This window comes from Rhineura floridana, chromosome 19 (genome assembly GCF_030035675.1).
Source record: "Rhineura floridana isolate rRhiFlo1 chromosome 19, rRhiFlo1.hap2, whole genome shotgun sequence".
NCBI lineage: Eukaryota > Metazoa > Chordata > Lepidosauria > Squamata > Rhineuridae > Rhineura > Rhineura floridana.
Window position 1 is genome coordinate 27059654 of NC_084498.1, and position 14338 is coordinate 27073991.

At 52.4% G+C, this 14338-nt stretch overlaps 1 protein-coding gene across 1 annotated transcript; it reads left to right on the plus strand.

Annotated features, from left to right (window-relative positions):
- On the plus strand, positions 1 to 13645 carry SLC7A4 (solute carrier family 7 member 4). Its single transcript, XM_061602316.1, has 5 exons — positions 1 to 400; positions 2881 to 3930; positions 6306 to 6985; positions 8732 to 8840; positions 10199 to 13645. The coding sequence occupies exons 2-5, from the start codon at positions 2949 to 2951 to the stop codon at positions 10393 to 10395; spliced, it is 1968 nt and encodes a 655-aa protein (XP_061458300.1). The 5' UTR covers positions 1 to 400; positions 2881 to 2948; the 3' UTR covers positions 10396 to 13645.
- The last annotated feature ends 693 nt before the right edge of the window (positions 13646 to 14338 follow it).

A 14338-nucleotide genomic window follows, 5' to 3' on the forward strand; every position in this document is an offset into this window, starting at 1 on the left:
GGTTCAGGACTGCAGCCTTAACTCGTCCTGAGGCCAAGCCTGGGTAGAGAGAGAGGGGAGAGCCGCACCGGTTGGGCTTCTGCCTCTAGCTGCAGGCGAGAAGCCCTGGGGAAGGTGGCTGCGAGCACCGGCAGAGAGTCTGCTTGGAGAGGGGGTGGAAGAAGGAGAGTGCCCGCGTTGGCAGAGCCCCCCCCAGGAGATCTGCCCCCTTCTTTGCAAGCCCCACCCCCTTGCTTGGAGCATCCTCCTTGAGCCCCGTCTGGGCGTGGCCGGGCAGCGGGGGGGCAGCCGGGCAGCCGCTCCTCTGTGCTCCCTCCCCCGCTGGCGCTCCTCGGGCCGTGTCGCAGCGGCGCCGAGCAGGAAAGGCCCCGCCGGGAGGGAGCCTGGGCCAGCCTGGCAGGTGAGCGGTGGCGGTGGCGAGAGGGGGTGGCGGGGCCCTGAGCGGAGAGCCCGACGCCCCCCGGCCGGGCCAGGCGCCTGCTTTGCAGCCTCCTGCCCCGGGGTGCTGCTGCCGCAGCCGGCAGGTGAGCAGGGCCCCGGGGCGGGTCGCAGAGCCGGGCCGGACACCTGCTCTGCAGCCGCCTCGTGCCAGGGGCGCCCCCCTCCCCCGAGCCGTCGCAGGCGCAGCTTCTGCAAGCGCGGGCGCTGCCGGGCGGCCCTTGGGGACTGCGGAGCTGTCCGGGCGGGGCAGGTGCTGAGCGAGGCGGCCGCCTTTCGCTGCCTGCAGCGGGCGGGTCTGCGGGGTGGTTTTGCCTGGCCAGAGGGAGACCTGGATCCGGGGGGAGTTGTCTGCCCGAGCCCCCCTGCGCCCCGTTCCCCTCCCGCTCCCCTCCATCCAGTGTCAAGGAGAATGACGGTGGTGGTGGCTCTTGGGCTTTTTCCCATCAAGTCCTACTCAGAGGAGACCCACTGAGATTAAGGGACTCAAGTGAGTCATGGGTCTCGTCTGAGTAGGACTCGCCATTGGATACAACCGGTTGTTGATGATATTATTATTATCATTTTCCCCTTGCTTCCTCATTCCACTCCCATAATTTATGGCCCCAGACACCCTCCCTGTCACCAGAGTTCAGCACATCAGCCTTAATTTGAGCCAAGGTGAGGCTCTGCTGCTGCCTCCCCTGCCCTGAAATTTGTGATCCAAACCCTCAGTTTCCCCCTGCGGCTGCCATGTGTGGGAAAAGCAGAGTTTCTGAGCCTATGCAGAGTTCCATTCCTGTCCATGCCGATGAGCGGCAGCCAGGAGCACTCTGCACATCTGAGGTTAAAGGGAAGGCTTCTGGGGAAGAAGGCAAGAGCTCCAGGCAGCTCTGAGCCCCAGCAGTCCTCTCTTTGGGAAAGGAGGCCCATCAGTTAGAGCAAACAGGGCAGAGCCCCACTCACCCCAACCTGCCCTCACCTGTCTTCCTTGCCACTTACAACCAGTCCAGGGGGTGGCAATACCTGCCAGATCCCCCCCCCTGCAGTCTCAGGGTTGCCCCTTGGAGAACTCTGCAGGGAGGAGGACAGGACAAACTGAGAATTAGTTGGCTCCACCTGTCATTGGTTCTGGCTCCGCCTCTCACTGGCTCTGGCTCCGCCTACAGTTGGGCTCCCTGACTTCTGCCCCACCAGTCCCAGTGGGCACAAGCCCCAGTGCTGCCTACCTAACTGGGTTTGGGGGGGGGTTGACCATTGTTGGTCTAGGGCCAAACTCAATGTGACATTGACTGTGTACCACAGGTCAGAGTGGTCCCTTCGTGACCTCTAATATCCACACAGCCCCAGGCATGCATATACACATATGCTAGGGATGGGTGAGAGTTTTGATTCAGTTTGCGTTTCAAGCCAAATCTATGAATTTTGCACTTTTTGAAGCAATATGAGAACTGTGAAGCCCTCCAGAGAGGGAGACATTTCCCAGCCCGACCTGGAGATGCTGCCAGGGATTGAACCTGGGACCTTCTGCATGCACAGCAGAGGCTCTGCCCATTGAGCTACAGCCCTTTGTCTCTCTCCTGTAGGAGTTAGGTCTCTTGGAGGGGAATGTCACATGCATCTGGATATTAGAACACCAAGTAAGGGAGTGCAATGGCTTCCAAAGCAGTGTGTGTTCCTAAACAGCTAAGAGATACTCGGAAAAAGAAAGTTTAATGGCCGGTACAGGACAGGTTATTACAGAGCATGTAAAAAAAAAAAAAAGAGTATTCAGCAGTACATAACTGGGAGGTGGGAGGAGAGAGGGTGCTTTTTGCAGCAATGCAGCAGCCCACTTTAGTTGCCCATCTGCTGGTCTCCAGGCCACAGGAGGAGATTTAAAAGGGAGAGTGGGACATTGGCATGTGTGAACGTCTGTCTGTCCATTTTAGAGAATTCTTGGGGATGTTGCTCTGGGCACCCAAACACCTTGGGCCTGTTTCAAAGACTTGGGAGCCCTTCTCTGTTGTCCCTGGTGCATGGGGGGTGTAGTGGCAAATGACTGGGGAGGGGGCTGCACAGTTACGCTGTTGTTGGCACATCCCCAAGCCAAGCCGTGCTATCGAAATAATTTCCATGTGTTCAGTCCTTGGTGATGCCCAGCTCAACCTGAGTTAGAATCTGTCCCTCCTCTTCTCCTGGGTCTTGCTTCACCAGCTTGGGGGGGGGGGAGGAAATGCCATGGGGAACATCTAATGGCTACATCTAGACTATCAAACAGGAATTTTTAAAAAAAGAAAATTAAACCTGTTCTGTGGGAACATCGTATACTTTCACTCCCATTCACAATAGGAGGAAGAGCCAGGTACCTTCCTGTGGGTGACTGATCCCCTCCACCCAGACTGGAATGTAGATTGCTTGTACAGGTTGGTCCTGATGGGCAGGCCTGCTTTCATGACCCCTATCTTCTTTGCTTTTCACCAGAAGCCAGAGGCTGTGCTGCCTTCCCACTGAACCTGCTGGAGGAAAAGGCCCTCACCCTTCGTCGCAAGATGGCGAGCCGCCTGCCTAGCTCGGCAGACCTGACCCGCTTCTGCCAGAAGCTCAACCGGGTCAAGACCCTGGAGGACGACATGATGGAGACCTCCTTCAACCGATGCCTGACCACCGTGGACTTGGCCCTTCTCGGCATTGGGGCCATGGTGGGCTCTGGCCTCTACGTCCTCACGGGCACTGTGGCTAAGGAGACAGCGGGCCCTGCCATCGTCGTTTCCTTCATCGTTGCTGGCATCGCCTCACTGCTGGCGGCCCTCTGCTACGCCGAGTTTGGCGCCCACGTGCCCAAGACAGGCTCAGCCTACATGTTCACCTACGTCTCTGTGGGTGAGATTTGGGCCTTCCTGATTGGGTGGAATGTCATCCTGGAGTACATGATAGGCGGGGCGGCCGTGGCCAGAGCGTGGAGCGGCTACCTGGACTCCATATTTGACCACCGGATCAAGAACTTCACAGAGACCCACGTGGGCACCTGGCACATCCCTTTCCTGGCCCATTACCCAGACTTCCTGGCTTCTGGCATCCTGCTCATTGCCACAGCCTTCATTTCCTTCGGCGCCCGGGTCTCCTCCTGGCTCAACCATTTCTTCTCTGCAGTTAGCATTGGAGTTATCCTCTTCATCCTCGTGATGGGATTCATTCTCGCCAGGCCCCAAAACTGGGGGGCCGCCGAAGGGGGGTTTGCCCCATTTGGCCTCTCAGGGATCATGGCCGGCTCGGCCACCTGCTTTTATGCCTTTGTGGGCTTTGACGTGATAGCCACATGCAGCGAGGAGGCCAGGAACCCACAGAGGGCCATCCCGAGGGCGATTGCCATCTCTCTGAGCCTTGCCACCGGGGCCTATATCCTGGTCTCCATGGTGCTGACGCTGATGGTGCCCTGGCATTCCTTGGACCCTGACTCTGCCCTGGCCGACGCCTTTTACAAGAGGGGCTATTCCTGGGCTGGCTTCATCGTGGCGGCCGGTTCCATCTGTGGTAAGTCTGAGCTGCGTCCCAGGATGCGGACGCTCCCTAAAGCAGGGGTGGGGGGCTTTATTTCAGCCCGAGGGCAACATTCTCTCATGCACAACTTTCCAGAGGCCACATGCCAGTTGTGGGCAGAGCAATGGATGGGACTCTTACCTTTGCCAAGTAGGCTGTGTTCCAGTCAGACGGAAGTCAAGGGGATGGATGGATAGTATTTATTTATTTATAAAAAATTATAAACCACTTGTTAAAAAAAAATCAATTATATATTAGGTGGAATGTCTCAGGTCCTGTTTGTGGCCTTCTTGCCATTGGGGCAACTGATTGGCTACTGTGAGAACAGGATGCTGGACTACACGAGCCCCTTTGTGCTGATCCAGCTGCAGCCAGGCTCTTCTGAGGTTCTTGTGCATTCAGTTGTATTTTATTTTTTTATTATTTATTTACTTATTTAAACATGTTTGCATGCCGCTATTCACTAACAAAAATCAAATCAGTTTACAACAGTCACATACATATGTAGACATACAGTAAAACCGTAATTGTATGTTTTTAAATTTGTGTTATATGGTAACATTTTAAAATCTGTTGTAACCACCCACAGAGCTTTGGCTATGGAGCGGTATACAAATGCAATAAATGAATAAATAAATAAGATACACAGAAAAGGTCACTACCCAAATTTGCAAAGGAAAATGAAATTTGAGTGTTATGAATGTCTGAAGAAGCACCGAAACAGTTTAACAATCTGGAATAACTGTTACCTTTGTATTCTTGTGTCAATTTCCATTGCCTGTCATCGTTGTATATTTTCATGTTACTGTATCCGCTGTGGCAGCATTTTGTGTTGTTACATATTATTGTTTCAGGTCCGATGTTTTGGGCCTCTCAGTATATTTACCTGTTCTGTGATTCGCAGTCATTGTGCTCATTTTTATTATTTTGCTAGTTTTCATTTCAGCTGCGTGCCACAGTGCTTTTCATTTTCCTTTGCAAATTTGGGTAGTGACTTTTTCTGTGTACTTTGTGGTTGCATTAGGAACCCTCTCCTTTTGGTTGGCAATATGTTGCCTAGAGACCATTAGGTATTAGGCAACCGACAAATGAAATTAATAATAATTAATAATAATAATGAGAAAAAATTAAAACCAGAAGTGATTGACTATTGCAGAAAGGTATGTTATCCATTGCCTGCCTAAGCCTGGCAGCATAGAGCAGTTTTCAGCAGGCATCTAAAAAGCCGGAACAGAAGGTGCCTGCTGAATCTGTATTGGCAGAGCATTCCACAGGGCTAATGACACTAAAGAGTCAATATATACAGATTGAACTATACAGAAGACATGATGAAAATCTGCAAACCAACTCAAAACAAATATACATCAAATCATCCTTAAAAATAAAGGTAAAAATCAATAAAATGTTTCAAACAAATGTAACTCAGCCACATGTCCAGAGAGGCTTGTCAAAACAGAACCTAAAACAGTATAGTGAAGGTGCCTGCCTGAGGTCAATAGTCGGGGAGTTCTGGGGGCTGCCACAGTCAAGGAATGACTCCTCACAAATGCAGAACAAATGCAGCGTGGTACTTGTCAAAGGGCAAGTTCCGCAGACTGAGGCTTGCACACAGACCAGGCCTGGATCAGGGTTCAAGGTCACGTGCCAGCCAGGCAAAACCATTCCAAGAGGGTGGAAAGCAGGGCCAGTGAGGGGCATGGCCTAGGGAGAGACTGAGGGCCTCTTAGAGAAGCCTGGGGGGCTGCATTCATCCCCTGGGCCTGAGGGTCTCCACCCCTTGCCCTAAACTCAGGAAGCTTCCTTGTTTGTGCCACCGGCCCTTTCCCTCCCCACCCCCTTCCCTTTTTCCCCTTTCCCCATTTCCTCATCTCCTCTGTGGGCAATGAAGGTTGACTGCAGAAGGGGCCATAGCTCAGTGGTTAGAGCATCTGCCTTGCACGCAGAAGGTCCCGGGTTCAATCCCTGGCAGCATCTCCAGGTAGGGCTGAGAAAGGAAGACCCTTGCCTGAAACGCTGGAGAGCAGCTGCCAGTCAGTGTAGACAATGCTTGGCTAGGTAGGCCAGTGGTCTGCCTCAGTAGAGGCAGCTGCTAGTGTTCCTAAGGTTACCAGGCCCCCTACCTCACATGGAGGCTGCTCTGGCCCATAACGGCATTTCCCCATGTGGGGCAGAGCAGCCGATGGACCACTTTGAAGCCATGGGGAGCGAGCGACTTCTCTGCTTTGGCCTGATCCAGCAGGCAGATCTTCCGGTCTCTCCCTCTGCAGTCAGGCTGTCCTCCTCAAGCAGCTTCCAGCAAGGGCTGCCTGCCATACAGAACGCCTCTCTGACTCGCCTGCCCTTTCCATTTGTCCTTTCTCTCTCTCCAGCAATGAACACTGTCCTCCTCAGCAACCTCTTTTCCCTGCCCCGAATTGTCTACGCCATGGCTGAGGACGGGCTCTTCTTCCAGGTCTTCTCGCACGTCCACCCCCGGACGCAGGTCCCCGTCGTGGCCATTGTGGTGTTCGGCATCCTCATGTCCCTCCTGGCCCTCACTTTGGACCTGGAAGCCCTGGTCCAGTTCTTATCCATTGGCACCCTCTTGGCCTACACCTTTGTGGCCGCCAGTGTGATCATCCTGCGCTTCCAGCGTCCAAAGGCGGAGGCTCCCAATCCCCCTGTGGGGAGCGAGGCCACTGCCCCGACGTCCGCCGAGAGCATCCATGCCGCGGAACCAAAGGAATACGAATCTTTCTCTGACAAGCTACACCTGGTGGGCAAGGAGGAAGCAAACAGCAAGAGGGAGGGAGGACAGCTGAAGGCTGCTTTTGAACCCTACCTGGGCTTCCTGGCTGACTTCTACCCTGGCGAAGTGGTCACGGTGGCCGTGGTCATTCTCATGGTGTCTGCTCTCTGCTTGTCCTTGATCCTGGTCTTCGGGCAGAGCCAGCTTCACCTGCCCACCTGGAGCTACACCTTGCTGATCCTCCTCTTCAGCCTGGCCCTTGTGTTCAGCTTGCTCCTCATCAGTGTTCATGAGCAACAGCAGAGCACCCAGACATTCCAGGTGAGGCATGGGAGAGAATTTCAGTTTTAGTTTGCACTGAAAGGCAAGCTGACCTAATTTGCCCTTTGCAAAACAATATTGTTATGGGATTTGTGGGGTCTGGGGTGGGATGGGTGATTTCTATGAATCCTCTTGATAGCCTCTGATTTGGGATCTGCAAAAGAAGCAACCTGCTCTACAGGTCAGACTAGTTCCATTCATAAGTTAAGGGATTCAGCCAAGTCTGTCGTGTCTTCATTAGCGTGTGAGAGAGAGCAATGTGGGCCATGAGAACCCTTTCAGGAGAGAGGCCTCCCCTCTCCCAGCAAGGAAGAGGTTTGTGTGTCTGTGTGAGAGTTAGTCTGGAGAAGCTGGGAACTGGGGAGACACACTTCTTTCTGCACCATGGCTTTGGGGTGCATCCCTACAAGCCTGATGGAAAAGCCAGATCTATTGGGCTGTTAATGCTGTGATCCCCTCCCTCTTAAACTCAGGTTGTGAGTATGTGTAAATAAAAACCATATATCCTATAAGACACCATAGTCTCTGCTAACCTTCTTTCCAAGGAAACCAAATCCTGGGTAAGCACAGGAACTCCTGTAAGTCTTGAACTGCTCTGGGGTGGTGCGCAACGATGTACAAAATGCAGCCATTCTTCACAATTCATACATTGCCAAATTTTGCAATGCAGCTCTCCACCCAACTAATGTGTACACAAATGCATATCCTAGGGTAAAGTGTGCATTGAAATACTGGTGAAAACAGCACACGAAAGTGGATATTAGGGAGTGTTGCCTGCTTTGGCACCCATGAAGGCCCCTTGCTCCTCCCAATATTTTTTTTAAATGTGTGGGGAGGGGTTGCTTTTGGGGGGTTGCCTCCTCTCTCTTTTTGTCTTGTCTGTGTTCTGTTTTGAAGTGTGTGCATGTGTTCTGCCTGTTTTGCGGGGGGGGGGGGACGATTCTAAGCATCGACAAGGTTTCTTCTATGAAATGGGTATTTTGCAGTGCCTGCCGTGACAGCTTCTTACTTTTCCAAATGTGTCTGTGAGCCCAGAAAGGATCCTTTCTCTGGTCCCATGACTTGTTTTGGCCACCTACAAAACCTCAAGACACGTGTCTCTTTTACTGACTGCCTTCCAGCTGCTGCACAGTCTCTTTCAATCCTCGCCAAAGGAATTGTGATGCGTAATGCTGCTGGTAGCTGCCAGTCGTCGCTGGCCATTTAGGGTTGTACTCAATGCAACTAAGTTCTGCTCAGTGCAGACACCATGGAACTGATGAACCTAAATTAGTCAGGCCCATTAACTTCAGCAGGTCTACTCTGAGTAGGCCTAGCTTTGGATACAGCCCTCAGCTAGCCTGCTAGATCAGGCCAATGGCTCACCTAGTCCACATCCTGTTCCCACAGTGAACAACCAGGTGCCCCAATAGGAAGCCAGCAATCAGGAGCTGAGCGCAAGAACACTCGCTCCTCCATAGTGTCTTCAACTGTAGAGGGCGCAGAGCAGAGCCGTCATGGCTGGTAGCCGTTGATAGCTTTATCCTCCATGACTTTGTCTAATCCTCTTTTAATGCCATCCAAAGGATGCAAAGAGTCTGGGGCAGAGGTCAGCTTTGCCCCCTCCAACGCACACATTGAAAGAGGTTACAACCATAGCATGGGGGGAGGGGTGTGTGTTTCTTTCAACCAGCCCTGCAGGTTAGGCCACTGACTGGTACATTCCATCTCCCTGGCCTCATCTGCTCCTGTGTTTTTCCTCTTTAGCTGCCTCTGGTGCCACTGACTCCAGCATTGAGCATTTTGATCAACATCTACCTCATGCTGAAACTCAACTACATGACTTGGGTGCGGTTTTCTGTGTGGCTGATTGCAGGTGAGTTTGGGGAATCGCCAGGGGGACAGAGAGAGGAGGGGAGGGAGAGAGAGAGAGAGAGAGAGAGACCCCTAGAAAGAAATGGGGGCCAACACAAATGGGGCAGCGGAGGGGGGGAGAGGGGAGGTGTCCTTCGAAACACCAATATGGGACCAGCATCCTAGACAGCGCACTCAAAGAAGTCCTTGGGATACTCAGTCTCTCCCTTGGCTCATTCAATCTATACAGAGTTGAAACGGCTGGCTTGTTTGGCATAAAGGATGGGGCGTTAATTTGTATTCTTCTTTGCATCTGTCAGAGCCAGTGTGGTGTAGTGGTTAAGGTGTTGGGCTACGACCTGGGAGACCAGGGTTCGAATCCCCATGCAGCCACGAAGCTCACTGGGTGACCTTGGGCTAGTCACTGCCTCTCAGCCTCATGAAAACCCTATTCATAGGGTCACCATAAGTCGGAATCGACTTGAAGGCAGTACATTTACATTTTGCATCTGTCAGTGTGGGTGGATGGGGGAGAGCAGAGAGACAAGCCCCATCTGCACTATAAATTTAAAGCAGTGTTATAACACTCTAAACAGTCATGGCTTACCCGACCCCCCCCCCCAAGAATCCTGGCAACTGTAGTTTGTGAAGGGTGCTGAGAATGGTTAGGAGACCTTTATTCCCCCCACAGTGCTACAATTCCCAGAGCAGTCTAAGAATCAGCCTTCCTTCCCTCCTCTGAATCCATCCCGATTTGCTTAATGGTATAAATTTACTGACACCCCCTGGAAATCTTGGGTCATCAGCATGTCAGTGCACTAGACATTCTCTCAAAGAGAGCAGATGCTTTTTGCAGGCCTTCAAGGCGCACAGACTCCACAGATGGAATAAATGTCACGATGGTGCCACTTTAAAAACAAAAAACTAATCTGCCTTCAGAACTGGCATGCACAGCTTAGGATCCAACGTTTTTCCGTGATCAGACAGTTATGTTCCTGGGGAAGGGATGTAGCTCAGTGGCAGAGCATCTGCTTTGTATGCAGAAGGCCCCCACTTCAGTCCTCGGCAGCATCTCCAGGTAAGGTTTGGGAGTGTCTCCCGTCTGAACTCCTTGAGAGCTGCTGCCAGTCAGTGTAGACAATACTGAGCTAAAATGACAAAGTGGTCTGACTCAGTGTATACTAAGGCCGCTCCCTCTGTTCCTATGCTGGTCACTTAGCATAGTCTGTTGATCAAAGCATCTTTCCTTGCACTTCAAATGGCTGATGAAGCAATTTCGTCTTGTCATACCCTTTTTGATAACTGGAGCATTTCGGCCTGCGGTGCTGGGTTTGAAGTTAAGGGTCTCCTGCTGATCTGACTCTTCCTGTCTGGCTCCAGGCTTGCTGGTCTACTTTGGCTACGGCATCTGGCACAGCAAAGAGAACCTGCGGGACTCCCAGACGCACACCGTCAGTGCCCGCTACGTCATTTTCCCAAGCGGCAGCCTCGAAGAGACGGTCCAGACTGTGCAGCCCAGCACTCAGCCATCTCAGGGGTTGGAGCAAACGGCCGGAGAGGAGGAAGCAAGGAGGTGATGGGGAGAGGCCTAACTGGAGAGGAGACCCTTCCCTGTGTCCCCCACCCCACTCAGCCTACCCCATTGCTCTCCAGTGTTTGGGCAGACAGAAGAGCCCTTGCCCGATCCAGACTTTGGGGGTGGCAGGTTCCCGCTGGTGAGAAGAGATCCGCTGCTTCTACTTGCCTGATTGGCCCCCATTCCTGTGCAGGAAAGCTGGACCCATCTAACTGCTGGATGCCCTTGAAAACGGCCCCATCTGTCCTACCCTCTGGCTTGGAACTGGGTTTTGAGCAGCAGCAAGTCTCTCCCATTCTGTCATCAACCCGCTGCGGGTGATGGTGGGGGACCATTGTCATACTTTGCTGTTTATCTTCATGTTCCTCTGCGCCCCTGCCCTAGCATGGCCGCAGTCCTTTCTAGGCAGCCTGTTTAGTTTATTTTGGGGTGGCTCAGCCTATAAAATCCCAGGAAGACTCCTGTTTGATGGGCTCATGTGAAGGGGGGGCAAGGGATACGCAGCTCCAACTCCCATCACCCTTAGCCAGCACAGCCGTATGATGCTTGGTCTGGGAGTTGTAGTCCAGAAGGTGTGGAGCGCGCCAGGTTGCCAGAAGCCTGCGATAGATTTCATCACCCTGTAGCAGGTGACAGCATAAAAAGGGCTCTACAGCTCAGGTGTACTCTGCTTGGTGGGACTGTTTTGTGCTGCAGGGAGGCTCTCAGAGGCACAGAGAGGATCTGTGGAGATGTACAATGCAGCTGTACTGAGCAGAGGCAGCCTTGTTCTCAGTGAAAGATGACGATACCCCTTCGGGTGGCAAAAATCTGAGGGGTAAGGGGGACAGAGGGAAATGGGAGGGAAAAGCCTACAGTTCTGCTGATCAGGCCCATTGAAATGAAGGGGTTTGCACAGTTCCCCTTCAGTGCATGGGGCCTTGCACAGCATGACTGTGTTGTGCTCCTTGTTAGCTAGGGGGAGAAGGGTGCCATTTGGGTATTCCACCCAGGCAACAGAATGTCCTGGCCCCATGGCTCAGAAGGCCTGGCAGTAAAGGAGCAGCCAGCCAGCCATGTCTTGGGCCAGCCCCAGAGATCATCCTCACTGCCCAGCATGTGGCTGCAACTTCACCCTTGCTCCCTTGAGGCAAGGCGCCACCACCCCGCAGCCCTTGAGGCTTTGCCTGCATTAGACTTTGCCAGCCTGGACCACTCCAGGTGTTCTGGACCGCAGCTGCCATCAGCGGTTGAAAGCCAAAACATCTGGAAGGCACCCGGTTGGGAAACGTTGGTCAGCATGGATTCTGCCACGTCACAGCAGCCAGCCATTTCTCATAGCCCCTTGCGGTTTTCAGCAGTTGATAACTGACTCTTCCCTCGCAGGAGGCCAGAGGCAGCGTGGACTTAACAGGCCCCGGGCAGATGACACTGCTGGTGATAGCGCAAGTATTCCCCACACTTCCAATAGCTGAGACGCATTTTCCCTGAATTAAATTTGGAAACACCCTTTGCTTTTTTTTACACTAGGAAAGTTTGCTTTTAAGTGTGTGTAAGAATGAGGAATGGCCAGTCTGGAAATATTCCTATGGAAAGGGACTGTTGAAACAAGCTTTTGAAATAAATGCCTGTCTGCAGAGACCCCCTCGCTTTCTGCATCAGGCATTCTTCTGGGCTGGCCTCTGCAATTTAACTGTGGCAATGGGGACTAACGAGGTGTGGGGAACCTCTGGCCCTCCAGATGTTGCAGGATGACTATTCCCATCATCCCTCGCTGTTGACCACGCTTGCTTGCTGGGGTGGATGGGAGCTGTCGTTCAACATCTGGAGGGCCAAAGTTCCCCACACCTGGACTAAGCAATCTAATCACATCTGATGCAGAGAGACTCAGCAGGAGTCTGTGAGGCTCACAGGAAGAAGGCAAGGCCAGAGCAGGGACTCGTAAAGAAATCCAGCGGGGCACCTCCTCTGTGGGTAGAAATAGCACATCGGCCTCATTGGCCACTTGTTTTCTGTTAATTTACTCCATAGTGCAGAGCTTGGGAATTGCTGCAGTTAACTCGCTTAGGCTGCTATCCAAAGCCCACTGACTTGGCAGTAAGTTCCATTGAACTCAGTGGGGCTTACTTCTGAGTAGACATGGCTAGGACTGCACTCTTCAGTCCTTCTGAAGAATCTAATTATGTTTTATTCTGTTCTCTCCAAGTGAGGAAAACATTAGCTCAGCCTTCCCAACCTGGTGCTCTGCAGCTTGTTATGGACCGCAACTCCCATCAGCCGGCTGGTTGTACTGGCTGTAGCTGATGGGAACTGTAGTCCAAAACAGCCGTGGTGGCAGGGGCTGATGGGAGTTGTAGTCCAAAACAGCTGGAGGGCACCAGGCAGGCAAAGGCTGCATGACCTTTTTTAAATGTATTTTTACACTGCCACCCACTGGGCCATACGCCAACTCAGGGCTGAAATCTCCTGCCAAAGCACAGGCCGCGGGGCCCAGGACTTGAGTCACCTTTCTGCTCGAGTGGGCCTGTATCTGTATTCTTTCTTCTCAGAGGAATCTCACTTCCGTGGCCGAGTAATCACTCAACTAGCTCAACATAAATCCAAGCACAACTGCCCCTCCTGACCCACTTTGTCAGGCTATGTTCACAGGGGATGTTGCTCCAGTTAATTCAGGAGGTTTGCACACTGCACATTTGCATCCGGCTGCCGCAGAAGTCGATTCCAAAAGCCAGTCTTGTCCATTCCAAATAGCGGTAACAGGGCCCTCCTCTGCAACCACCTGATGTTGCCGTCAGGGGGTGTCAGTCGCCCTGCTCCGGCCGCTCACTGCTGGAACTTCTGCTGTCTCAGGAGTCGGGGCAGGTGAAGGCAGGAAGAAACAGCTAAGGGCCAAGAGAACTCCTGAGAAGCAAGGAAGGAGCTAACACTCCGGTAGGGTTTTCCTCTTGCAGATTGCTGGTGATGAGATCCCGGTCCCCAGCAAGGAAAGGCCTCTCGTCACTCTCTGCCATCAACAGAGGAAGGTCGTGTGGCTGCTTATGGGAGGTTTTATCATATGTACCTCCACCACCGGCTGCCAGTGAATCTCTGATATGCAGCGTGTCATTTCGCTCTGTGTCCTGAGCTCACTTGCTCCCATCGCTAGGCTTGTTGCAGCAGCTGGGGAATTGCCCTCATTGCTACCTCGTCTCCCCGTCAGGCTGCAACTCTGCTCCGCGCACAACAGCTTGTGGCAAATAAGCCCATGCACTATAAAGATGTGTTGTCTCTTGGCTGTGAGTTGTGGTGATGATGACGACTTTATGCTCGTAACATGCCACTCTTACATCAGGTATAGGGAACCTTTTTCAGTTGGAGGGCACATCCTCTCATGGGCAACCTTCTGGAGTCCACGGGCCAGTGATGGGAGGGGCCAGAGGCAAAAAGGAGAAGGCGGGAGGCAGATGCGACTCTCCCCTTTGTACAACAGGGCTGCACACACCTCATACATTTAAAGCACACACATTTTCCCCCCAAGGAATCCTGGGAAGCTACAATTCCCAGCACCCTTTACAAACTACAGTTCCTGTCGCCCCCTAAAATTATTAATTTTGAGAGTAGGCAATTGCTTTCAGGAGTTTTAAACTGTTTCTACAAGTTGTAATTGTATTGTTTTAGTAGTGCCATGTTCGCTGCCCTGGACTCCTTTGGAGGAAGAGCGGGATATAAATTAAATAATATATAATAAAAATATGCTTTAAAAATATGGGGTGTACACAACCTAGTTTACCGTCCAGCTATCCAAAATCCAGAGATTGCTAAAGAAAGATGCAATCTTTTAATCCTGGCAAGCAGGAGCAGCATTATCACAACTCCAGACACCTGAAAAAGGTACCTGGAGGGCTGCATTTGGCTTGTGGGGAGGACGGAGGTTCCCCAGGCCTACCTTAGGCTGTTCCCAGAAGAGAGCCGTTATTTTTCCACAA

Excerpts from the sequence above, each read along its gene's own strand:
- SLC7A4 (XM_061602316.1), top strand. The coding sequence starts at position 2,949 with ATGGCGAGCCGCCTGCCTAGCTCGGCAGACCTGACCCGCTTCTGCCAG. Across the intron at positions 3,931-6,305 it reads GGCGGCCGGTTCCATCTGTG|CAATGAACACTGTCCTCCTC; the intron begins GTAAGTCTGAGC and ends CTCTCTCTCCAG. Across the intron at positions 6,986-8,731 it reads AGAGCACCCAGACATTCCAG|CTGCCTCTGGTGCCACTGAC; the intron begins GTGAGGCATGGG and ends TTTCCTCTTTAG.